Raw genomic sequence first — 23,972 nt, forward strand, 5'->3', positions numbered from 1 at the left:
CTGGTCTCAAACTCCCGACCTCAGGTGATCCTCCCGCCTCAGCCTCCCAAAATGCTGGGATTACAGGCGTGAGCCACCGCGCCCGGCCCTGCCATTTCTACTTATTTACGTTGTTCCAAATTACCAAAGATAGCATCAACTTTTAAATCCTGATTTTTTTTTCCTGGGAAACTTCCTCCTTTAGCCTTCAGTCTCCTCTCTAAACTGGGTTGGGCCTCAGTTCTTCTCATACGGGGTCTCCCCTTCCTGCTGTCCTGGGTTGTATCCTCCGCTTCCTAGATTTAAGGTCTTTATTTTTCGGCCAAGATGGGTCATCGTCATGGCTGGCGGCATTGGACTGTAAATATTAGTTGCCTTCATCTCCACATTTGGAATATACCTGCAATCACACAGGATGCAGAATACTGTTTGCTAAGCGTGGGTCTGGTTGCTGGAGATAACAAGCAAGGCCTACCAGGTCCCTTCTGTCATTCTGGCTCTGGATCTACTTGCTTGGCTCCCCTGCCAGCCCTAGTATATCGAGCCTTCCTTTTTATTCAATAGTGTTTTTTATTGCTGACTTTTCAGTTAAGATTTCTTTGTATTTTCTGGCCTACCCTTGCTGTTTTTCACCTGAAATACTTTTTGGCTTTTAGTGTGACTCCTGCTGATCTCATATGCATATATTATTAATTGATTACTTATTAATTGTTAATAATTAAATATTATTAATATGCTTACATTATTACCTTGAGTTCTAGAACTGCCTCACTGCACTCCATGTGGTGAATACTGTAGAAATTATATAAGGAAAAATATATCCTTAGAAATGAGTATTTTTTAAATTTTGAAAATATTTAATTTAGGCCTGGCCCAGTTGCTCACACCTGTAATCTCAGCACTTTGGGAGGCTGAGGTGGGCAGATTGCTTTAGGCCAGAAGTTAGAAACCAGCGTGGGCAACATGGTGAAACTCCATCTCTACTAAAAATACAAAAATTGGCCAGGTCTGGTAGTGCACAGCTGTAGTCCCAGCTACTCAGTAGGCTGAGGCACAAGAATTTCTTGAACCCAGGAAGCAGAGGTTGCAGTGAGCAAGATCATGCCACTGCACTCCAACCTGGGCGACAGAGTGAGACCCTGTCTCAAAAAGAAAAAAAAACTGGGCTGGGCACAGTGGCTCGTGCCTGTAATCCCAACACTTTGGGAGGCCAAGGCGGGAGGATCACCTGAGGTCAGGAGTTCGAGACCAGACTGGCCAACATGGCAAAACCCCGTCTGTACTAAAAATACAAAAATTAGCTGGATGTGGAGTCGGACGCCTGTAGTCCCAGCTACTCAGGAGGCTGAGGCACAAGAATGGCTTGAACTCGGGAGGCGGAGGTTGCAGTGAGCCGAGATCACACGATTGCACTCCAGCCTGGGCAACAGAGCAAGACTCCATCTAAAAAAAAAAAAAAAAAAAGAAAAGCAAACAAAACAAAAAATATATTGATACACAAAATTTTTACATATTTATGGAGCTCATGTGATATTTTGCTTTGCTTCATACATAGAATGTACAATAATCAAGTCAGGATATTTAAGGTATCAATCACTTTGAGTATTTAACATTTCTGTGTGTTGGGAAAATTTCAAGTCCTCTCTTCTAGCTATGGAACAGTACTTTGTTAACTACAGCCACCCTACTTTGCTATTGAACATTACAAGTTATCCCTTCTTCCTAAGTGTATGTTTGTACCCATTACCCAACTTCTCTTCATCCACCTCTCCCACCCACATACACCCTTCCAATCTCTGGTATCATTCTACTCTCTACCTCCGTGAGATCAACTTTTCTAGCTCCCACATGTAAGTGAGGACATGTGATATTTGCCTTTCTGTGTCTGGCTTATTCACTTAACATAATGATCTCCAGTTCCATCCATGCTGTAAACATGATTTCATTTTTTATGGCTGAAGTCCACTGTGTATATATATCATATTTTCTTTATTCATTTGTCCACTGATCAACACTTAGGTTGATTCCATATCTTTGCTATTGCAAACACGGCTCTACAGTAAACACAGAGATGCAGGTTATCTTTTTTATATACTGATTTCTTTTCCTTTGGATAAATTCCAGGTAGTGGGATTGCTGGATCACATGGTAGTTCTTTTTTTTTTTTTTTTGAGACGGAGTTTTGCTTTTGTTGTCTAGGTTGGAGTGTAATGCCGTGGTCTCGGCTCATTGCAGCCTATGCCTCCCAGGTTCAAGTGATTTTCCTGCCTCAGCCTCACAAGTAGCTGGGATTACAGGCACTCTCCATCACGCCCAGCTAAATTTTGTATTTTTAGTAGAGAAGGGGTTTCACCATGTTGGCTAGGCTATTGTGAACTTCTGACCTCTGGTGATCAACCAGCCTCGGCCTCCCAAAGTGCTGGGATTACAGGTGTGAGCCACCACGCCCAGCCCACATGGTAGTTCTGTTTTTGTTTTATTGAGACATCGCCATACTGTTTTCAATAGTGGCTGTACTAACTTACGTTCCCACCAACAGTGTGTAGGAGTTCCCTTCTCTTTTTTTTTCGGAGAAGGAGTTTCACTCTTGTTGCCCAGGCTGGAGTGCAATGGCGCAATCTTGGCTCACTGCAACCTCCGCCACCAGGGTTCAAGCAATTCTCCTGCCTCAGCCTCCCGAGTAGCTGGGATTACAGGCGCGTGCCACCACTCCTGGCTAATTTTGTATTTTTAGTAGAGATGAGGTTTCTCCATGTTGGTCAGGCTGGTCTTGAACTCCCGACCTCAGGTGATCTGCCCACCTCAGCCTCCCAAAATGCTGGGATTACAGGCGTGAGCCACTGCGCCCGGTCAAGAGTTGCCTTCTCTTAGCATCCTTGCCAATACCCATCATGTTTTGTCTTCTTAATAACAGCCATTCTAACTAAGGTACGATAATATCTCTTGTGCTTTTTTGTTTTTGAGTCAGAGTCTCGCTCTGCAGCCTAGGCTAGAGTGCACTGGCGCAACCTCAGCTCACTGCAACCTCCCCTTCCTGGGTTCAAGCGATTCTCCTGCCTCAGCCTCCTGAGTAGCTGGGATTACATACGTGCATCACCATGCCCAGCTAATTTTTTTTGTTGTTGCTGTTGAGACGGAGTCTCACTCTGTTGCCCAGGCTGGAGTGCAGTGGCGCGATCTCGGCTCACCGCAAGCTCCGCCTCCCGGGTTCACGCCATTCTCCCGCCTCAGCCTCCAGAGTAGCTGGCACTACAGGCGCCTGCCACCACGCCAGCTAATTTTTTGTATTTTTAGTAGAGATGGGGTTTCACCGTGTTAGCCAGGATGATCTTGATCTCCTGACCTCGTGATCCACCCACCTCGGCCTCCCAAAGTGCTGGGATTACAGGCATGAGCCACCGCGCCCAGCCGCCCAGCTAATTTTTGTATTTTTAGTAGAGATGGAGTTTCGCTATGTTGGGAAGGCTGGTCTCAAACTCCTGACCTCAGGTGATCCGCCCACCTCAGCCTCCTAAACTGCTGGGATTATAGGGGTGAGCCACCAGGCCGGCTTCATTGTAGTTCTGATTTGCATTTCCCTGATGATTAGTGGTGTTGAGCATTTTTTCATGTACCTGTTGACCATTTGCATGTTTTATTTTGATTCTCCTATTTTGATTATTATTATTAATTATCATTATTATTGAGACAGGTTCTTACTCTGTCACACAGGCTGGAGTACAGTGGTATGATCACAGCTCTCTGCAGCCTCAACCTCCCTGGGTTCAGGTGATCCTCCCACCTCAGCCTTCAAGTCGTTGGAACTAGAAGTGTGCAACACCATGCCTGGCTAATTTTCGTTTTTGTAGAGATGGGGTCTCTCCATGATGCCCAGGCTGGTCTGGAACTCCTGGGCTCAAGTGATCCTCCCACCTCAGCCTCCCAAAGTGCTAGGATTACAGGTGTGGGCCACCATGCCCAGCCTATTATTGTCATTTTGAAACAGAGTCTCACTCTGTCACCCAGGTTGGGGTGCAGTGGCAAGATCAAAGCTCACTGCAGCCTGAAACTCTTGGGCTCAAGTGATCTATACTCCCACTTCCACCTCCTGAGTAGCTAAGACTACAGATGAGTGGCTATTTGGATTCTCCTTTTAAACACAGTAGCAACTTGAACCAAAAATACTTTTGTTTCTTCAGATCCTATGTTGTAAATCACTTCTTTTTGAACTAAGTATGCAGAAGACTTAAGAAGATGAAGCTGAACAATAAAAATATTAACTAAACAGATTGAAAGAAACTTTTTTTTTTTTTTTTTTTTAAGATGGAGTCTCGCTCTGTTGCCAGGCTGGAGTGCAGTAGCATGATCTCGACTCACTGCAACCTGCAACTCCCTGGTTCAAGCGATTCTCTTGCCTCAGCCTCCTGAGTAGCTGAGATTACAGGCATGCATCACCACACCCAGCTAGTTTTTGTATTTTTAGCACAGACAGGGTTTCACCATGTTGGCCAAGATGCTCTTGATCTCCTGACCTCATGATCCGCCTGCCTTGGCCTCCCAAAGTGCTGGGATTACAGACATTTTTTTTTTTTTTTAGACATAGTCTCACTCTGTGGCCAAGGCTGGAGTGCAGTGGTACAATCTCAGCTCACTGCAACCTCTGCCTCCCGAGTTCAAGCAATTCTCGTGCCTCAGCCTCCCAAGTAGCTGAGAACACCACAACCTGATAATTTTTGTATTTTTAGTAGAGATGGGGTTTTGCCATGTTGGCCAGGCTGGTCTCAAACTCCTGGCTTCAAGTGATCCACCGTCCTCAGCCTCCCAAAGTGCTGGGATTACAGGTATGAGCCATAGCACCAGGCCTGAAACAAACTTTGAAGTAAGACTAAAACTGTTCCATCCCAAGTAGCTGATGAGTTGTTTTTCCTGCCACTCATTATAAAAATACAAAAATTGGCCGGGCACAGTGGCTAACACCTGTAATCCTACCACTTTGGGAGGCTCAGATAGACAGATCACTTGAGCCCATGAGTTCAAGACCAGCCTGGGCAAAACACCATCTGTACAAAAAATACAAAAATTAGTCAGGCACAGTGGCATGTGCCTGTAGTCCCAGTTACTCAAGAAGCTGAGATGAGAAAGAGAAACACCTGAGCCCAGGAGGTGGAGGCTGCAGTGAGCCGTGACTGTGCCACTGCATTCCAGCCTAGGCTATAGTGAGACCCTGTCTCAAGAAATAACAAGAACAACAAAATGCTCTTGCTTTCAAATTAGTTTATTGCCATCAAATTGTAAATGTTTCTTCAAGACTCTTGATCAGATAATTATGAGAAGTCACAAAACATACAGGAGATGACTGGGCTTCAATCGACTTTACTTGTCAATAACAGAGTACAACTGAACTTTAAGTGGGAGCTGAAGTTTCTTTCTTTTTTGAAACAGAGTTCCGCTCTTGTTGCCCAGGCTGGAGTGTAATGGCACGATCTTGCCTCACTGCAACCTCCACCTCCTGGGGTCAAACGATTCTCCTGCCTCAGCCTCCTGAGTAGCTGGGATTACAGGCATGTGCCACCATGCCTGGCTAATTTTGTATTTCTTTTTTTTAGTAGAGACAGGGTTTTTCCGTGTTGGTCAGGCTGGTCTTGAACTCCTGACCTCAGGTGATCTGCCTACCTTGGCCTACCAAAGTGCTGGGATTACAGGCGTGAGCCACCGCACCTGGCTCTTTTTTTTTTTTTTTTTTAATAGTGTCTTGCTCTGTTACTCAGACTGAAGTGGCGCCATCATAGCTCACTATAGCCTCAAACTCCTGGGCTCAAGCTATCCTCCTTCTTCAGCCTCCCCCACCATGCTCGGCTAATTTTTAAAATTTTTAGTAGAAATGAGGTCTTGCTGTTTTCCAGGCTTGTCTCAAACTCCCAAGCTCATGCAATCCTCCTGCCTCAGCCTCCCAAAGTGCTGGGATTACAGGTGTGAGCCACTGTACCCAGCTGAGAGCTGAAGTTTCTTGCATAAAACTCAGCTGTATGCTGAAGTGTTTAGAAGTGAAATGTAATGATGTCTGCAACTTACTTTGAAATACATTAATAAAATGGATAAATGAATGGATAGAGGGATGGATAGGCAGATTGACATGTGTAAAACAAATAGAGAAAAATGTTATTTGTAGAATCTAGGTGATGCTAAAGGCCACACAGCCAGTGGGGACTGAGCCAGGCTAGGAATCCAGGTCTACCAATTCAGGAGAGGCTATGTGGTGAAGTAAAGATAACACCCAGTTCCCAGTTTTTGTTTCTGTTTTTGTTTTGAGACAGAGTCCTGCTTTGTAGCCCAGGCTGGAGTGCAATGGAGTGATCTCGGCTTACTGCAACCTCTGTCTCCCAGGCTCAAGTGATCCTCTTGCCTCAGCCTCCTGAGTAGCTGGGACTACAGGCATGTGCCACCACACCTGGCTAATTTTTTGGTAGAGATGGGGTTTCACTATATTGCCCAGCTGGTCTCAAACTCCTGACCTCAAGTGATTAACCAGCTTCAGCCTCCCAAAGTGCTGGGATCACAGGTGTGAGCCACTGTGCCTGGCCCCAGTTCCCATTAATAATTGTCTTGGAACCCAAGGATTCAAAGAAGCAGTCTTTTCAAAGAGATATTTGAGTCACTGACCACCAGTTCTGGAATGCAGAAATGCTTAGTCCCACCTACCTCTTTTGTTCATTCCTTCAAAAGTTTCCTCTTCAAAAGTAGGGCTAGCAGATCTAAATGGGCCAGAAAGAACTCTCTTAACTGTTGTTTTTTGTTTTGTTTTGTTTTTTGAGACTGGAGTCTCACTCTGTTCCCCAGGCTGGAGCGCAGTGGCACACCAGGCCTTATTTATTTATTTTTTTTTGAGATAGAGTCTTGCTCTGTTGCCTAGGCTGGAGTGCAGTGGCGCTATGTTGGCTCACTGCAACCTCCACCTCCTAGGTTCAAGCCATTCTTCTGCCTCAGCCTCCCAAGAAGCTGGGATTACAGGTGCATGCCACCACGCCTGGCTAATTTTTTTTTTTTTTTTTTTTTTTTGAGACAGAGTCTCACTCTGTCGCCCAGGCTGGAGTGCAGTGGCACCATCTCAGCTCACTGCAAGCTCCGCCTCCTGGGTTCACACCGTTCTTCTGCCTCAGCCTCCCAAGTAGCTGGGACTACAGGCGCCCGCCACCATGCCCTGCTAATTTTTTTGTATTTTTAGTACAGACGGGGTTTCACCGTGTTAGCCAGGATGGTCTCGATCTTCTGACCTCGTGATCCACCCGCCTCGGCTTCCCAAAGTGCTGGGATTACAGGCATGAGCCACCATGCCTGGCCGTTGTTTTTTTTTTTTTTTTTTTTTTTTTTTTGGTATTTTTAGTAGAGATGGGGTTTCACCATATTGGCCAGGCTGGTCTTGAACTCTTGACCTTAAGTGATCCACCCTCCTCAGCCTCCCAAACTGCTAGGATTACAGGCGTGAGCCAACGCGCCCGGCCTTCTTAACTGTTGACATACAAGCATTACAGTAAAAATTAGACTGGAAAGACTATGCCTTGATTTCAACTTTAATCACAATTAATTTATTCTTTCTTTAAAAAAAAAAATGTAATCCCAGCACTTTGGGAGGCCGAGTCAGGTGGATCACCTGAGGTCAGGAATTGGAGACCAGCCTGGCCAACATGGTGAAACCTGTCTCTAGTAAAAATACAATTAGCCAGGCATGGTGGTGGGTACCTGTAATCCCAGCTACTCAAGAGGCTGGGGCAGGAGAATCGCTTGAACCTGGGAGGCGGAGGTTGCAGTGAGCCAAGATCATGCCATTGCACTCCAGCCTGGGCAACAAGAGTGAAACTCCATCTCAAAAAAAAAAGAGGCCGGGTGCGGTGGCTCACGCCTGTAATCCCAGCACTTTGGGAGGCCCGAGGCAGGAGGATCACGAGGTCAGGAGATCGAGAACATCCTGGCTAACACGGTGAAACCCCTGTCTCTACTAAAAATACAAAAAATTAGTTGGGCGTGGTGGCGGGTGCTTGTAATTCCAGCTACTCAGGAGGCTGAAGCAGGAGAATGACGTGAACCTGGGAGGTGGAGCTTGCGGTGAGCGTAGCTTGGGCTACTGCACTCCAGACTGGGCGACAGACAGAGACTGTCTCAAAAAAAAAAAAAAAAAAAAAGAATCCTCCAGCATTACATTATATCTCCAGTTACTGTGGCCCAAGAATATATCTTTATCAAAAAATACAAAATCCAGGGAACACGCAAATATCTGAAGAAGAAAAAAACACTGCAATCACTAATGCATATAGTGAAGAGTTGGCCCAGTTCCAGAGTCCATTATGTTTGATAGTTTGTGCACTTGCAGAATGAGAGTGGGGCGGGAGAGTTCCCCACCTGAGGCCACTGTCCTCTCTATGGCCACCTCTAGGTCTTCAAGACCAAGGAACACCTACACTCCAGGTGTCTCCTTGCCAGATGTTTCACCTGCATTGGTAAAAGGCAGAATCCTCAGCAGGGGTCGGTGGCTCACGCTTGTAATCCCAGCACTTTGGGAGGCCGAGGCGGGTGGATCACGAGGTCAGGAATTCAAGACCAGCCTGGCCAAGATGGTGGAACCCCGTCTCTACTAACAGCACAAAAATTAGCTGGGCCTGGTGGCGCATGCCTTTAATCCCAGCTACTCGGAAGGCTGAGGCAGAGAATTGCTTGAACCCAGGAGGCAGAGGTTGCAGTGAGCCGAGATCATGCCAATGCACTCCAGCCTCGGCGACAGAGCATGACTCCATCTCAGAAAAAAAAAAAAAAAAGAATCCTGGGATGAGCTGCCCCCCGCCACCCGCCGAGGGACAGGCCTGAGGTATCCCCTCTATTCTGGGGGGTCCAGAGTGGGTGCAGGCTCCTTTAATAGGCACTGAAATGTAGGGGACCCCATCTCAGAGGAGTAGGAGAGATACAGGTAGAGAGAAAAGTAGAGAGCTACAAGGGAGAGAACAATCATGAAGGAAAAGCCAGTTAGGTGAATGGTTTTCAGTGAAGGATGGGACGTGGAACACGGGGCCCTGTGTGCTGGAGCTTCAGAAAATGGGGTCAACCCCCAGGCACCTTTTCAGATTCCTGCCTCCTCCCCACAGCCCTCTGTGCCCCTACCTCTGCTTTTTTCCTAAGGCAGAACTTTGTTTTCCTCAAACGCCCGCTTCCTTTCCTTATCCCCCAAATGCACAAACCTTGCCTCTTCCTCTCCAGGGGAACGCTGACCAGTTTGTGTGAACGCCATCACCCACACTCTTGAAATATATCTGGAAAGTGCCGGAAGTGAACTGGAGGATCCTTGCCTCCCAAAATAGGGACGGGCTCTGAACACCCCACCACGGCCTGCTGCCACGCGCGCCTCTCGCTGCAGGAGCGGTGGATCCACCGATGGGCTTCCAGGGCGGTCTTGCGCTTGAAGCCTTTCCCACACTCCGCGCAGGGGAAGGGCCGGCTGTCGGAGTGAATGCGCCGGTGACTGAGGAGGAGGGAAGAGTAGGTGAAGCGGCGGCCGCAGTCAGAACAGGGGTAGGGCTTCTCGCCGGTGTGTGTGCGCCTGTGGATGGCCAGCAGGGAGGTGTAGGAGAAACGGAGGCTGCAATCAGGGCAGCTGTAGGGCTTCTCGCCCGTGTGCTTGCGCTGGTGGATGGCCAGCAGGTAGGGGTAAGTGAAGCGACTCTTGCAGTCTGAGCACGCGTAAGGCTTCTCCCCGGTGTGAGCCCGCCTGTGGATAGCCAGGGAACCCCTCTGGCGGAAGCGGCGCCCGCAGTCGGGGCAGGGGTAGGGCTTCTCGCCGGTGTGGATGAACTGATGCTGGAGCAGGTACCTGCGCTGGGAGAAACGCGCCTGACACTGGCCGCAGGAGAAGGGCCGCTCCCCGGAATGGACCCGCTGGTGGCTGGCCAGGAGGGAAGGGTAGCTGAAGTTGCGGCCACAGTCTGGGCAAGAGTGGGGCGGTCTTCGGGTCAGAGTGTCCTTGAGCCAGGGATTCATGGGGCTCTGCCTAGGGTTGCAGAGCTCTGGGCAGGCGGCGCTGGGCCACCACTCCTTGACAGCCACTTCATGCGCCACCTCTTTTTGTTTTGGACACTTCTTCAGCCTTTCCTTCTCCTCATTCCCATCCCTGGATCCTGAAACAGGGAAGATGATAAAATCAGAAACTCATCCCTGGATCCTGAGACAGGGAAGATGATAAAATCAAAACCAGCGTATTCCGGGGCCATGTCCTGCCTTGGAAGGCAGCAGGAATGGTTCAGAATATGGCCCCCAGGGAGCACGGCTTAATGATAAGGGCCTCATGAAGCCCTGAAAGCCAGCCTGGAGTAAAAGCAAATGCCATGGGCTGCAGGTTAACACAGGAAGGCCTTGAGCACTGGAGATAATGAAAGAGGAGTCAGGCCGGGTGCCATGGCTCACACCTGTAATCCAAGCACTTCAGGAGGCTGAGGTGGGAGGATCGCTTGAGGCCAGAAATTCAAGGGACAGTGAGCTGTGATCGGGCCACTGCACTCCAGCCTGGGCAACTCTCTAAAAAAAAAAAAAAAAAAATGCTGGGCGTGGTGGCCCACGCCTGTAATCCCAGCACCACTCTGGGAGGCTGGGGTGGGCAGATCACCTGAGGTCAGGAGTTCGAGACCTGCCTGGCCAACATGGGGAAACCCCGTCTGTACTAAATTACAAAAATTAGCCAGGCGAGGTGGCAGGCGCCTGTATTCCCAGCTACTTGGGAGGCTGAGGCAGGAGAATCCCTGGAACTGGGGAGGTGGAGGTTGCTGTGAGCCAACATCGTGCCACTGCACTCCAGCATGGGCGACACAGCAAGACTCAGTCTCAAAAAAATAAAAAAAGAGGAGTGAACAATATTGAACACTTAACTCTGTGTCAGGCTTTGAGGACACAGTGATGGTCCCAGTCCTCATGGCACTTACCATCCTGAACCTGTTTATGATCCCTTTACAAAACAGACATTCAATGACCTTTGGTACCAACTCAAATTCTTTTGGCACCTTTCCTCTCTGCTCTTACCATCACCAAAAAGTCTACACTTGCTGGCGGGGCACGGTGGCTCACACCTGTAATCCCAGCACTTTGGGAGGCCGAGGCAGGTGGATCACGAGATCAGGAGTTCAAGACCAGCCTGGCCAAGATGGTGAAAGCCCGTCTCTACTAAAAATACAAAAATTAGCCGGGCATGATGGCGGACACCTGTAATCCCAGCTACTCAGGAGGCTGAAGCAGGAGAATTGCTTGAGCCCGGGAGGCGGAGGTTGCAGTGAGCCTAGACCATGCCACTGTACTCCAGTCTGGGCAACAGAGTGAGACTCTGTCTCAAAAAATAAGTCTACATTTGGACTGCCTCACTAGGTTCCACAGGAAGACCTTCTGGGAACAAGCATTTATTCCGGTATCAGGGCTGCAGGAAAAACAGTTCGTCTTCATTTAAAAATCTAATTAATGGTGTTATTTACTACACTTGGTTCACATCATTAATATCCAAGAGGAACATCTGTCTTCATTTTATCCCACAACAAAAATCAAATTACAGGTTTCCCCTTTCCCTTGACCTCCTAGGAAGCTCAAGCTCTATTTTGCATTAAACTGAGTTTTTCCAGTATGGTTAATCGGTTCCATAGATCCCAATTTCGCTGTTCCATCGGGCCATTTTGCAGTGAGATGAGGACGTTTCTGGGGTAAGGTGCAGTGAGACAGGATGGGACTTTGGAGGGGGCAGCCTGCGCTGAGGATGTGAGTTGGCGGCGGGGGTTGGGGCTTCTTCACGGCAACCTACTGGGGTTTCAAATGAAGTACCTGTTTCCTGGCCTTGGCCCCTGCTGAAAGCTGCAGAGCTCTCACCGTCGGGATCCTGGGCCTCCGGGCTCCACGCCTCCACTTCTCCTTCCACCCACGAGATAAAAGCGGGTTTGGGACCTGAAAATCCTGCGAAGGAGAAACAATGGGCTCGGCTGAGCGCACGGGAGGGGATGATGAGGCTGCTCCCTCGGCGCCCCGCTTCCAGCCCACTAGCCTCTAGGGACACCGATCACCGCTTCCCACCGACGGACTGGGTATCCCGGCCGGAGCGCCCGGCCTCACCCAGCGCGCCCAGGTGGCCGAAGGTCTCCCGCATCACGTCGCGGTACAGGGCCCTCTGCGCTGGCCGCAGGCAGCCCCACTCCTCGGGAGAGAAGTACACGGCCACGTCCGCGAAGCTCACGGCGCCCGGCCTGCTTTCCCTCGTCCTCCGGGGCCCGGCCTCCCCGGGTACGTGGGCCGGGCGCGGCGCCAGGGGCGGCCCCATGGGAAACCCTTTCTGCCTGGCAAAGGGAGGCTTCCGGGGAAGGTGGAGATGCTGGCGCTTTCCTGTCTTTCCTCAGACAAATCCGTAAGGGACTCCTGCCCTTAACCAAGATGGAACCTTCCTGGCTTCAACACCCCTCGCCTTTCCTCTCGCCTTTACACACCACGAGGGAAACCAGCGGGAAGGGAGGCCCCGCAACACCACCAACCGATAGATGGCGTACGTTGATTGGACAGTGCCGGGAGGCCAGGAGAAGAAGGAAGGCTGTGATTGGGCTTTCTGGAGCGGCCTGTTTGAAAGGCTGAGGGTGAAGGAGCGACAGATCTGAAAATAGCCGGAGCTGAGGGGGCCTCAGGGTCCACCCTGACTCGCTTTTCCCGGACGGCCTCTTAGGAGAGAGGCTGTGGCCAGCTGACGCGACTTCCTTCTGCTACTGAGGTGAGAAGCCTTAGGGCAGATGCGGATGTCCAGGGCTTCGAGGTGAATAAAGGTGAAGCGCAAAGCCTTAGGCGACGTTGCACTGGGTGGGTAAGGGACTGCGGATCCCAGCTCTGAGCTCCGAGTACTCCTGGCAGGGCCAGCCCGAGGGGCTGCGGGAACAGGATCCTACCCAGGATCTAATTTGACCTTTGCCCCGAGGTCACAGATGTCTTTCCTTTTAGAGATGCAGAAGGCCAGGCGCAGAGCCCGGATTCAAAGTCAGCTCCTGGCCGGGCGCGATGGAGCGTGCCGGTGGTCCCAGCTCCTCGTGGGGGCTGAGGCAGGAAGATCGCCTGAACTTGGGAGGTGGAGGCTGCTGTGAGCCGAGATCGCGCCCCCGCACTCCAGGTTGGCGACAGAGCTGGGCGCCCATCTCTAAAAACAAACAAAAGTCATCTTCTCGCTTCCGGGTTCGGTTAAGGGCTTAGGGTAGGGCCCTGCACAAAGTACTATTATAATAGATATGAATTTATAGTGTTATGGTAATTTTTTTTTTTTTTTTTTTGAGATGGAGTCTTGCTCTGTCGCCCAGGCTGGAATGCAGTGGTGTGATCTTGGCTCACTGCAAGCTCCACCTCCCAGGTTCACACCATTCTGCTGCCTCAGCCTCCCGAGTAGCTGGGACTACAGGCGCCCGCCACCACGCCCGGCTAACTTTTTGTATTTTTAGTAGAGACAGGGCTTCACTGTGTTAGCCAGGATGGTCTCGATCTCCTGACCTCATGATCCACCCGCCTCGTCCTCCCAAAGTGCTGGGATTACAGGCGTGAGCCACCGCGCCCGGATGTGTTGTAGTAATGTTTAATACCATCTGAGTCATGTCTCAATCAGAAAACCTATGTTCAAATTACAGCTGATACGTGAGTAATAAAACTGGGAAACGAATCAGATAATCTCTTAAGACCGTTTTTCAGCCCTTTCCAACCAAGTATTCATAGAAACAGAAGAGGAATGTTCTAGATGTATAACAAAAAGCTGCCCATCCCCACAGTGAAACCACTTCGAAGACATCACTTTAAAATTCATGTGAATTCGGCCGGGTGTGGAGGCTCATGCCTGTAATCCCAGCACTTTGGGAGGCTGAGGTGTGTGGATCACTTAAAGTCAGCAGTTCGAAACCAGGCAACATGGTGAAACGCCATCTCTACTAAAACAGAAAAATTAGCCAGGTGTGGTAGTGTACCCCTGTAATTCCAGCTACTTGGGGGGCTGAGGCATGAGAATCACTTGAACCCAGGAGACGGAGCTTGCAGTGAGCCATAGTCGCGCCACTGCACTCCATACTGAGTGACAGAGTGAGACTCCATCTCAGGAAAAAAAAAAATGTGAATTCAGTTGGGTGTAGTGTCTCAGGCCTCAGGCCTGTAATCCCAGCACTTTGGGAGGCCGAAGGTGAGAGGATCACGAGGCCAGGAGTTCGAGACCAGACTGAGCAACATAGCAAGACCTCGTCTCTAAGAAAATAAATAAATAAAAAATAAAAACTCGTGTGAATTTGCATTCTATTTTATAATATAACCAAATGATCTCAGCCTTCACACCATCTTCTTGGAAACCTCTGCACCATGAGAGCCGAGTGGAGGAAGCGAATGCGCAGGCTGAAGCGCAAAAGAAGAAAGATGAGGCAGAGGTCCAAGTAAATCACAAGCTTATGCACCCATGGAGGCTACAGGAGCAGAAACGTGGAATCCAGAGGCTGGGGATGCTGGTACAGTTATTGGGCTGCATGCTACTGTCCAGAGCTTGTTTCAATGCATCTAGAACTTCATCTCCATCTGGTCGCCAAGACCACCTCTGAAACTCACCTTGCTCATAACCAAAACTGCATGTTGGTCCTTTGCTCCGGACCTGTGATATTCTGGACCATTTCTGTGTTCACTGGTGGCCAAGTGTAACAACCATATAATAAATCACCTCTTCTGCTGTCTTAGCTGAATATATATAACCAAATTCAAAAGAATATATAGTCAAAAGCAAGTTTCTCAAGTGTTATCCTCTTTTACACTACTGGTGGAGTGTGAATTGGTGCAGCCGCTTTTGAAAACTGGCAGTATCTACTAAAGCTGAATAGATGTCATACCCTATGACCCAGTGATTCCACTTGCAGGTGTATACCCAACAGATATGCATACGTATGTTTACTCAAATGCATTTACTCAAATGTTCTCAACACTTCTTATAATAGGTAAAAACTAGGCCGGATGCGGTGGCTCATGCCTGTAATCCCAGCACTTTGGGAGGCCGAGGTCAGCAGATCACCTGAGGTCAGGAATTTGAAACCAGCCTGGCCAACATGGCAAAACCCCATCGAAAAATACAAAAATTATTTGGGCGAGGTGGCAGGCGCCTGTAGGCCCGGCTACTCGGGAGGCTGAGACAGGAGAATCACTTGAACCCAGGAGGTGGAGGTTGCAATGAGCCGAGATCACACCACTGCACTCTAGCCTGGGTGACAGAGCAAGACTCCATCTCAAAAAAAAAGATTCCATTTCTATAGTTTTTCTTTTTAAAAGACTGCAAGTAGGCTAGGCTGGTGGCTGAGGCCTGTAATATCAGCACTTTGGGAGGCTGAGGCTGGATGATCACTTGAGCTTAAGAATTTGAGACCAGCCTGGGCAATATAGTGAGACACCATCTCTACAAAAACAATTTTTTTTAATAAGCCAGGCATAGTGGTGTGCACTTGTGGTCCCAGCTACTCAGGAGGCTGAGATGGGAGAACTGCTTGAGACCCAGAGGTCAAGGGTGCAGTAAGCCATGATCATCATGCCACTGCACTCCAGCCTGAGCAACAGAGCAAGACCCTGTCTCTAAAATAGAAAACATATGTATAAAAACAGACAAACTATGGCCGGGCACGGTGGCTTATGCCTGTAATCCCAGAACTTTGGGAGGCCAAGGCGAGTGGATCATGAAGTCAGGGATTCAAGACCAGCCTGGCCAAGATGGTGAAACCCCATCTCTAGTAAAAATACAAAAAATTAGCAGGGTGTGATGGCGGGCACCTGTAATCCCAGCTACTCAGGCAGCTGAGGCAGAGAATTGCTCGAACCCAGGAGGTGGAGGTTGCAGTGAGCCGAGATCGCGCCACTGCACTCCAGCCTGAGCAAGACTCCATCTCAAAAACAAAACAAAACAACAACAACAACAAAAAAAAAACAGCAAACTTAATCCATGCTATTAAAAATCAGAGCCAGGTACAATAATAGATGCTTCTAGGATGCTGATAATATTCTCTTTTTTTCTTTTTTTTTTAGATGAAATCTCCCTGTGTCACCCAAACTGGAGTGCAGCAGTGCAATCTCAGGTCACTGCAACCTCCCCCTCCCGGGTTCAGGGGATTCTCGTGCCTCAGCCTCTGGAGTACCTGGGATTACAGGCAGGTGCCACCATGCCTGGCTAAGTTTTTTGTATTTTTGGTAGAGACGGGGTCTCACATGTTGCCCAGGCTGGTCTCAAACTCCTGGCCTCCTGTGATCCACTGGCCTCAGCTTCCCAAAATTCTGGGATTACAGGCATGAGAATTGCTTGAGCCTGGGAGGCAGAGGTTGCAGTGAGCCAAGATCGTGCCACTGCACTCCAGCCTGGGTAACAGAGTGAGACTCTGTCTCAAAAAAAAAAAGTTCACACCCCAGTAATTTGCATATCAGAGTAAAAAGTAATCTCTTGGGTCTCATTTTTCATTGTGTTTAGCACAGTACCATAAACCTTAAATAACACCATAGGACCCATACAAAGTGCCACTAGTGATGCTGGGAAGTACTCCCAAGAAGCAAAGTCATGACATTTCAAGAAAAAGTTGAATTGCTTGGTATGTACCATAGACTGAGGTCTGCAGCTGCAGTTGCCCACCATTTCCAGATAAATTGATCCAGTACAAGAACCACTGTAGCGGCCTGTAGTCCCAGCTACTCAGGAGGCTGAGGCAGGAGAATGGTGTGAACCCGGGAGGCGGAGCTTGCAGTGAGCCAAGATCGCGCCACTGCACTCCAGCCTGGGCGACAGAGCAAGACTCTGTCTCAAAAAAAAAAAATAAAAAAATAAAACCACTGTAGCTGGGCGCGGTGGCTCACACCTGTAATCCCAGCACTTTGGGAGGCCGAGGCTGGTGGATCTCCTGAGGTTTTCCAGTATGGTTCATTGGTTCCATAGATCCCCTGTAATTCCAGCTACTAGAGAGGGTGAGGCAGAAGAATCGCTTGAACCCAGGAGGCAGAGGCTGCGGTGAGCCGAGATTGCGCCATGGGACTGGGCAACAAAAGTGAAACTCCATCTAAAAAAAAAAAAAAGGCACAAAGGACATTTAGTAGTAAGGAAGAGAAGCAAGCACCAGGACTTACAACAGGAAGGGATAAGCTAACTCCACTGTTTTGTGCAGATGCAGTCAGGTTTATGATCAGTACTTCCCTTATCTATAGAGGTGCTTATCCTTGAGCCTTGAAGGGAAAAGAGAAATACTAGCTTGCAGTCTTCTGGGTGTACAACAAAAAAGGCCTGAACAACAATAACGTTTTTCTGGATGGGGTACATCTGTGCTTTATCCCTGAAGTCAGGAAGTACCTGGCCAGTAAAGGCCTGCCTTTCTCCATCCCCTTTTACCATCTTATTTTATTTTTATTTATTTTGTTTGTTTATTTATTTATTTATTTTTGAGACGGAGTATCACTCTGTCACCAGGCTGGAGTGCAGTGGGGTAATCTCAGCTCACTGCAACCTCCACCTCCCGGGTTCAAGTGATTCTCCTGCCTCAGCCTCCCGAGTAGCTGGGACTAGAGACATGCACCACCACGCCCAGCTAATTTTTGTGCTTTTAGTAGAGACAGAGTTTCACCATGTTGGTCACGATAGTCTCGATCTCTTGACCTCGTGATACACCTGCCTCAGCCTCCCAAAGTGCTGAGATTACAGGCATGAGCCACCGCACTCGGCCTTATTTATTTATTTATTTATTTGAGACGGAGTCTTGCTCTGTTGCCCAGGCTGGAGTTCAGTGGCGCAATCTCAGCTCACTGCAACCTCTGCCTCCGGGGGTTCAAGCAATTCTCCTGCCTCAGTCTCCCAAGTAGCTGGGACTACAAGCACACACCACCATGCCTAGCTAATTTTTGTATTTTTATTCGAGACGAGGTTTCACCATATTGGCCAGGCTGGTCTCCAACTCCTGACCTCGTGATCCGCCCGCTTCGGCCTCCCAAAGTGCTGGGATTACAGGTGTGAACCACTGTACCCGGCCCACCATCTCATTTTATTAAAGGGAAATTAAAGCACAAGGAAATACAGACCATGACTGACAGGTTAGAGCCACTAGATTTCTGTCCGCAGCCACAGATCTTCCTTCCTGGGCATCCACTGCCTGCAGCTAGAGAGTCTAGTCTGTGTTCCTCACAACACCATTATCAGGTGGGGTCCCTCAGATGGTGAGATGCACAAGCCACTGGCACGTCACTTAGACTCTGCCCAATTTGGACAAATTTTATCAAACTCTGTGTTTCATTTGCTGGTTCATTATAAGGACATTACAAAGGATACAGATGAAGAGATGTAGTGGGTGAGATATGGGGGAAGGGGAGCAAAGATTCCATGCCCTCCCTGAGTATGCATGCTACCCCTCCAGGAACCTCCACATGTTCACCTATCTGGAAGCTTTTTTTTTTTTTGAGACGGAGTTTTGCTCTTGTTGCGAGGCCAGAGTGCAATGGCATGATCTCGGCTCACTGCAACCCCCACCTCCTGGGTTCAAGCAATTCTTCTGCCTCAGCCTCCTGTGTAGCTAGGATTACAGGCGCATGCCACCATGCCCAGCTAATTTTTGTACTTTTAGTAGAGACAGGGTTTCACCATGTTGGCCAGGCTGGTCTTGAACTTCTGACCTCAGGTGATCCACCCTCCTTGGCCTCCCAAAGTGCTGGGATTACAGGCGTGAGCCACCGCGCCCAGCCAGGACTGCCTTTTAAAGTTATTTTGATATTGGACAATGCCCCTGGCCACCCAGAACCCCATGAGTTCAACACCTTTGGTGGTGAAGTGGCCTACTTACCCCCAAACACAACACTTCCAATTCAGCCTATAGATCAGGTTGTCATAAAGATCTTTAAGGCTCATTACACATGGTACTCTATAGAAAGGATGGTCAACCCTATGGAAGAGAACCCCGTCATGAAAGTCTGGAAGGATTACACCATTGAAGACACCATCTTTGTTATAGAAAAAGCTGTGAAAGCCATCAAACCTGAAACAAATTCCTACAGGAGAAAACTGTATCCAATAGTGTGACTACTAGAGAAAACTATGCCCAGATATTAGGCGTTACTTCATAGGAAATTATGACAAGAGCCAATCAAGGAAATCACGAAAGAGACTGTGAATATGGCAAAAAAAAAAAAAAAAAAAAAAGGTAGGGGGTGAACGATTTCAAAACATGGATTTTGGAGAAATTGAAGAGCTAATAGACACCATACCAGAGGAATTAGAATACAACTTGGTAGAGATGAGTGCTTCTGAACCAGTGCCAGATGATAAGGAAGATGGAAAAGGGGCAGTGCCAGAAAACAAATTGACATTAGACAATCTGGCAGGAGGGTTTCCATCATTTAAGACTGCTTTTGACTTCTTTTATGACTTAGACCCGTCTATGATATGGGCACTGAAACTAAAGCAAACAGTAGAAGAAGGATTGGTACTGTATAGAAATGTGTCTAGAGAAATGAAAAAGCAAAAAAAGTCATTATTTTTTGATGTACTTATGATGTATTATGAAATTATGATGTATTTCCAGAAATTATGATGTATTTCCATAAAGTTGCACCAGTGTGCCTGCCTCTTCTGCTCCTCCTTCCCCCTTCTCCACCTCTTCTGCCTCTGCCACCCTTGAAACAGCAAGACTAACTCTTCCTCCTCTTCTTCCTCAGCCTGCTGAACATGAAGATGATGATTATGAAGAGTTTTATGATGATCCACTTCCACTTAATGAATAGTAAATATATTTTCTCTTCCTTATGATTTTCTTAATAACATTTTCTTTTCTCTAGCTTACTTTATGATAAGAATACACTATATAAGCCAGGCGTGGTGGCATGCACCTGTAGTCCCGGCTACTCAGGAGGCTGGGGCAGGAAGATCCCTTGAGCTGAGGAGTTTCAGGCTGCAGTTGAGCTATGATCACGTCACTGCACTCCAACCTTCGTGACAGAGCAAGACCCATCTCTAAATTAAAAAAAAAAAAAGGCGGGGGGAGAGTACAGTATATGATATATATGACATACAAAATATGTTTTTGTTTTTTTCTTTTTGAGACAGGGTCTGGCTCAGTCGCCCAGGCTGGAGTGCAGTGGCTACCATCCTGGCAACCTCCGCCTCCTGAGCTCAAGCCATCCTCCTACATTAGCCCCCCAGGTAGCTGCGAATACAGGTACATGCCACAAGCAATTAAAAAAATGCTTGGCTAATTTTTTAATTTTTTGTAGAAGCGGGGTTTCACCTTGTTGTCCAGGCTGGTCTCGAACACCTGAGCTCAAGCAATCCTCTCGCCTCAGCCTCCCAAAGTGCTGGGATTACAGGCGTGAGCCCAAAAGAGTATATATATATTTAAATATTTGCTATCTGATTTTTTTTTTTTTTTTTTTAGGAAAAGGTCTGGCTCTGTCACCCAGGCTGGAGTGCAGTGGGGAGATCTCGGCTCACTGCAACCTCCGCCTCCCAAGCTCAAGCAATCCTCCTGGCTCAGTCTCAGCTGGGATTACGGGCATGCACCATGGCACCCAACCCCAAAACATGTTTTAATTGACTATTTATGTTATTGGTAAGGCTTCCAGTCAACAGTAGTTAAGTTCTGGGGAGTCAAATTTAGTGGAGGCTGGGTGTGGTGACTAATGCCTGTAATCCTAGCACTTTGGGAGGCCGAGGTGGGTGGATCACCTGAGGTCAGGAGTTCGAGACCAGCCTGGCCGATATGGTGAAACCCTGTCTCTATTAAAAATACAAAAATTAGCCAGGCGTGGTGGCACATGCCTGTAATCCCAGCTACTCGGCAGGCTGAGGCACAGGAATTGCCTGAACGCAGGTGTCAGAGATTGCAGTCAGCCGAGATTGTGCCACTTCACTCCAGCCAGGGCCAAACAGCAAAACTCCATCTCAAAAAAAAAAAAAAAAAAAAAAAAGCAGAATAGATGTTACTAGAGGCTAGAAAGGGAAGGGTAGGGGCAAGGGTGGGATAGGGAAAAATTTGTTAATGGACACTGGACACTAAATTATTAGCTATATTGGAGGAATAAGTTCCAGTGTTTTATAGCACTGTAGGATGACTATAGATAACAATAATATACTGTATATTTTCAAATAGCTAGAAGAGAAGATATTGAATGTTCCTAACACAAAGAAATAATAAATGTTTTAAATGATGGGTATGTTAATTGCCCTGATTTGATCACTACACATCATATGTATAGAAACATCACCGCATACTCCATATTTGTGTATAGTTATTATGTATGAATTAAGAAGAATAATGGACCCCAAAGATTTCACATCCTAATCTGCAAAACTTGTGACTGTGTTACCTTATATTGGCAAATAGGACTTCGCAGATGTGATTAAACTAAGGATTTTGAGTTAGGAAAACTAACCTGTTGAGTCTAATGTAATCACAATGGTCCTTATAAAAGGGAGGCAAGAGGGTCAAAGTCTGAGAAGGAGATGTGACAACAAAAGCAGAGGTGGAGTGATGCAGTTGCTGGAGAGGGGCCACTAGCCAAGGAATGCAGGCAGCCTCTAGAAGCTGGAAAAGGCAAGAAACAGATTCTCCCTAGAGCCTCTAAAGAAGGAATGCAGCCCTGCCAACACCTCGATTGTCCCATAAGACCTATTTTCAAACTTTAGACCTGAAGAACTATAAGATGATAAATTTGTGTTGTTTTTAGCCACCAGTTTCTAGTAATTTCTTACAGTAACAAATGAACACAGGTAACATTGTTGAGGAGCATTTCTGAGTTTGTCAACTACTCTGTTGATGTGGGAGCACTCTCCCAGCTCTGAACTCAAGAAAGTCTAAAAAGAAGCAGGACTCAGAGACATTATGCTGAATAAAAGAAGCTTTAGACAAAAAAAAAAAAAAAAAAAAAAAAAAATACACACTGTATGATTCCAATTATATGAAGTTTTATAACACGGAACACTAATTAGAATAGTAGTTGTCTCTGGTGGGGTGGGAATGGGAATTGACTAGGAAGGGGCATAAGGCAACTTTCTTTCTTTTCTTTTTTTTTTTTTTTTTTGAGACAGAATCTCACTCTGTCGCCGGGCTGGAGTACAGCGGCACAATCTCAGCTCACTGCAATCTCTGACTCCCTGGTTCAAGCGCTTCTCCTGCCTGAGCCTCCCGAGTAGCTGGGATTACGGGCACATGCCACCATGCCCAGCTAATTTTTGTATTTTTAGTAGAGACGGGGTTTCACCATATTGGCCAGGATGGTCTCGAACTCCTGACCTCGTGATCCGCCCACCTCGGCCTCCCAAACTACTGGGATTACAGGCATGAGCCACTGCACCCAGCCACATGAGACAACTTTCTAGGATGATGGTAATGTTATGTATTTGGATAGGGGTTTCAGTTACAGATATATATGTCTTTGTCAACACTCAGCAAATATACACTTAAAGTTTGTGCATTTTATGTACTTTTAACTCAAAAAATATGTAAAACAAATGTGGAGCTCTAGTTAATGATATGCATGTTGAAATGTTTACGGGTGAAGTGTACTGATTACAGCAATTTTTTTACATGCACCCAAAAACAAAGTGTACTGGTAGAGAAACTGATAGTTACATGATAAAGCAGATACACTAAATGTTAGTGGTAGCATCTAGGTGGTGAGTATATGGGTATTCTTTGTAAAAGTCCTTCAACTTTACTGTGTCTTTCAAAACTTTTAAAATGAATTGTGGCTGGGCGCAGTGGCTCACGCCTGTAACTCCTAGCACTTTGGGAGGCTGAGGCAGGCGGATCGCCTAAGGTCAGGAGTTTGAGACCAGCCTGGTCAACATGGTGAAACCCCGTCTCTACTAAAAATACAAAAATTAGCTGGGCATGGTAGCTTATGCCTGTAATCCCAGCTACTCTGGAGGCTGAGGCCTGAGAATCACTTGAACCTGGGAAGTGAAGGTTGTAGTGAGCCAAGATTGCACCATTGCACTCCAGCCTGGGCAACAGAGTGACTCCATCTCAAAAGAAAAAAAAAGCAAAATCACTATTGGGAATGAAAAGACACCCCACAGAATGGGAGAAAATATTTGTAAATCATGTGTCTAATAAGGGATTAATATTCAGAATTTATAAAGAACTCCAGTAACTCAACAACCACTAAAAAATAAAAATCCCAATTTAAAAGCAGACAAAGAGGCTGGGCGCGGTGGCTCACACTGTAATCCCAGCACTTTGGGAGGCCAAGACAGGCAGATCACTTGAGGCCAGAAATTCGAGACCAGCCTAGCCAACAGAGATGGCGAGACTCCATTTCTGCTAAAAATACAAAAATTAGCCGGCATTGTGGCACAGACCTGTAATCCCAGCTACTCAGGAAGCTGAGGCAGGAAAATCACTTGAGCCTGTGAGGTGGAGGTTGCAGTGAGCCGAAACGGTACCACAGCATTCCAGCCTGGGCAACAGAGCAAGACACCACTCAAAAAAAGAATTAAAAAAAAAAAGATAAAAGCAGGCAAAGGATTTATATAGACATTTCTCCAAAGAAGATATACAGATGAGCTGGGTGTAGTGACTCACGCCTGTAATCCCAGCACTTTGGGGGGCTGAGGCAGGTGAATCACCTGAGACCAGGACCAGGAGTTCAAGACCAGCCTGGCCAACGTGGCAAAACCCCATCTCTACTAAAAATAAAAAATAAAAAAATTAAAAAAAATTAGCTGGGCGTGGTGGTGCATGCCTGTAATCCTAGCTACTTGGGAGGCTGAGGCAGGAGAATTGCTTGAACCCAGGAGACAGAGGTTGCAGTGAGCCAAGATCTTGTCGTTGCACTCCAGCCTGGGCAACAGAGTAAGACTCTATCTCAAAAATAAATAAATGAATAAACACACAAACAAACAAATAACAAATAATTATCACTTTTTTGCATTTTCCCAATTTCTTTACTGATTATTTTTGGGATTTGGAAAAAACATAAGGCCGGGCGAGGTGGCCCACACCTGTAATCCCAGCACT

The 23,972-nt window shown here is 47.5% G+C and overlaps 1 protein-coding gene and 1 long non-coding RNA gene across 3 annotated transcripts; one reads left to right on the plus strand and one right to left on the minus strand.

The window, feature by feature from the left end:
- Positions 1–2,131: 2,131 nt before the first annotated feature.
- On the minus strand, positions 2,132–12,401 carry ZNF785 (zinc finger protein 785). 2 transcript variants are annotated; one of them, XM_054534865.2, is made up of 3 exons: positions 12,040–12,401; positions 11,794–11,922; positions 2,132–10,115 (listed from the first exon to the last, which is right to left on the minus strand). In XM_054534865.2, exons 1-3 carry the CDS (start codon positions 12,281–12,283, stop codon positions 9,232–9,234), a joined length of 1,257 nt encoding a protein of 418 aa, XP_054390840.1. In that variant the 5' UTR covers positions 12,284–12,401; the 3' UTR covers positions 2,132–9,231. The 2 variants fall into 2 exon arrangements, with proteins under 2 accessions (XP_054390840.1, XP_009248920.1); XM_009250645.4 differs by having other exon boundaries at positions 12,079–12,297.
- An 82-nt stretch (positions 12,402–12,483) lies between these two features.
- Positions 12,484–17,064, plus strand: LOC134760384 (uncharacterized). The gene is made up of 2 exons (XR_010137742.1): positions 12,484–12,721; positions 12,946–17,064. It is a non-coding gene; the product is annotated as an uncharacterized LOC134760384 (long non-coding RNA).
- Positions 17,065–23,972: the final 6,908 nt, after the last annotated feature.

This window comes from Pongo abelii, chromosome 18 (genome assembly GCF_028885655.2).
Source record: "Pongo abelii isolate AG06213 chromosome 18, NHGRI_mPonAbe1-v2.0_pri, whole genome shotgun sequence".
NCBI classification, from domain to species: Eukaryota; Metazoa; Chordata; class Mammalia; order Primates; family Hominidae; genus Pongo; species Pongo abelii.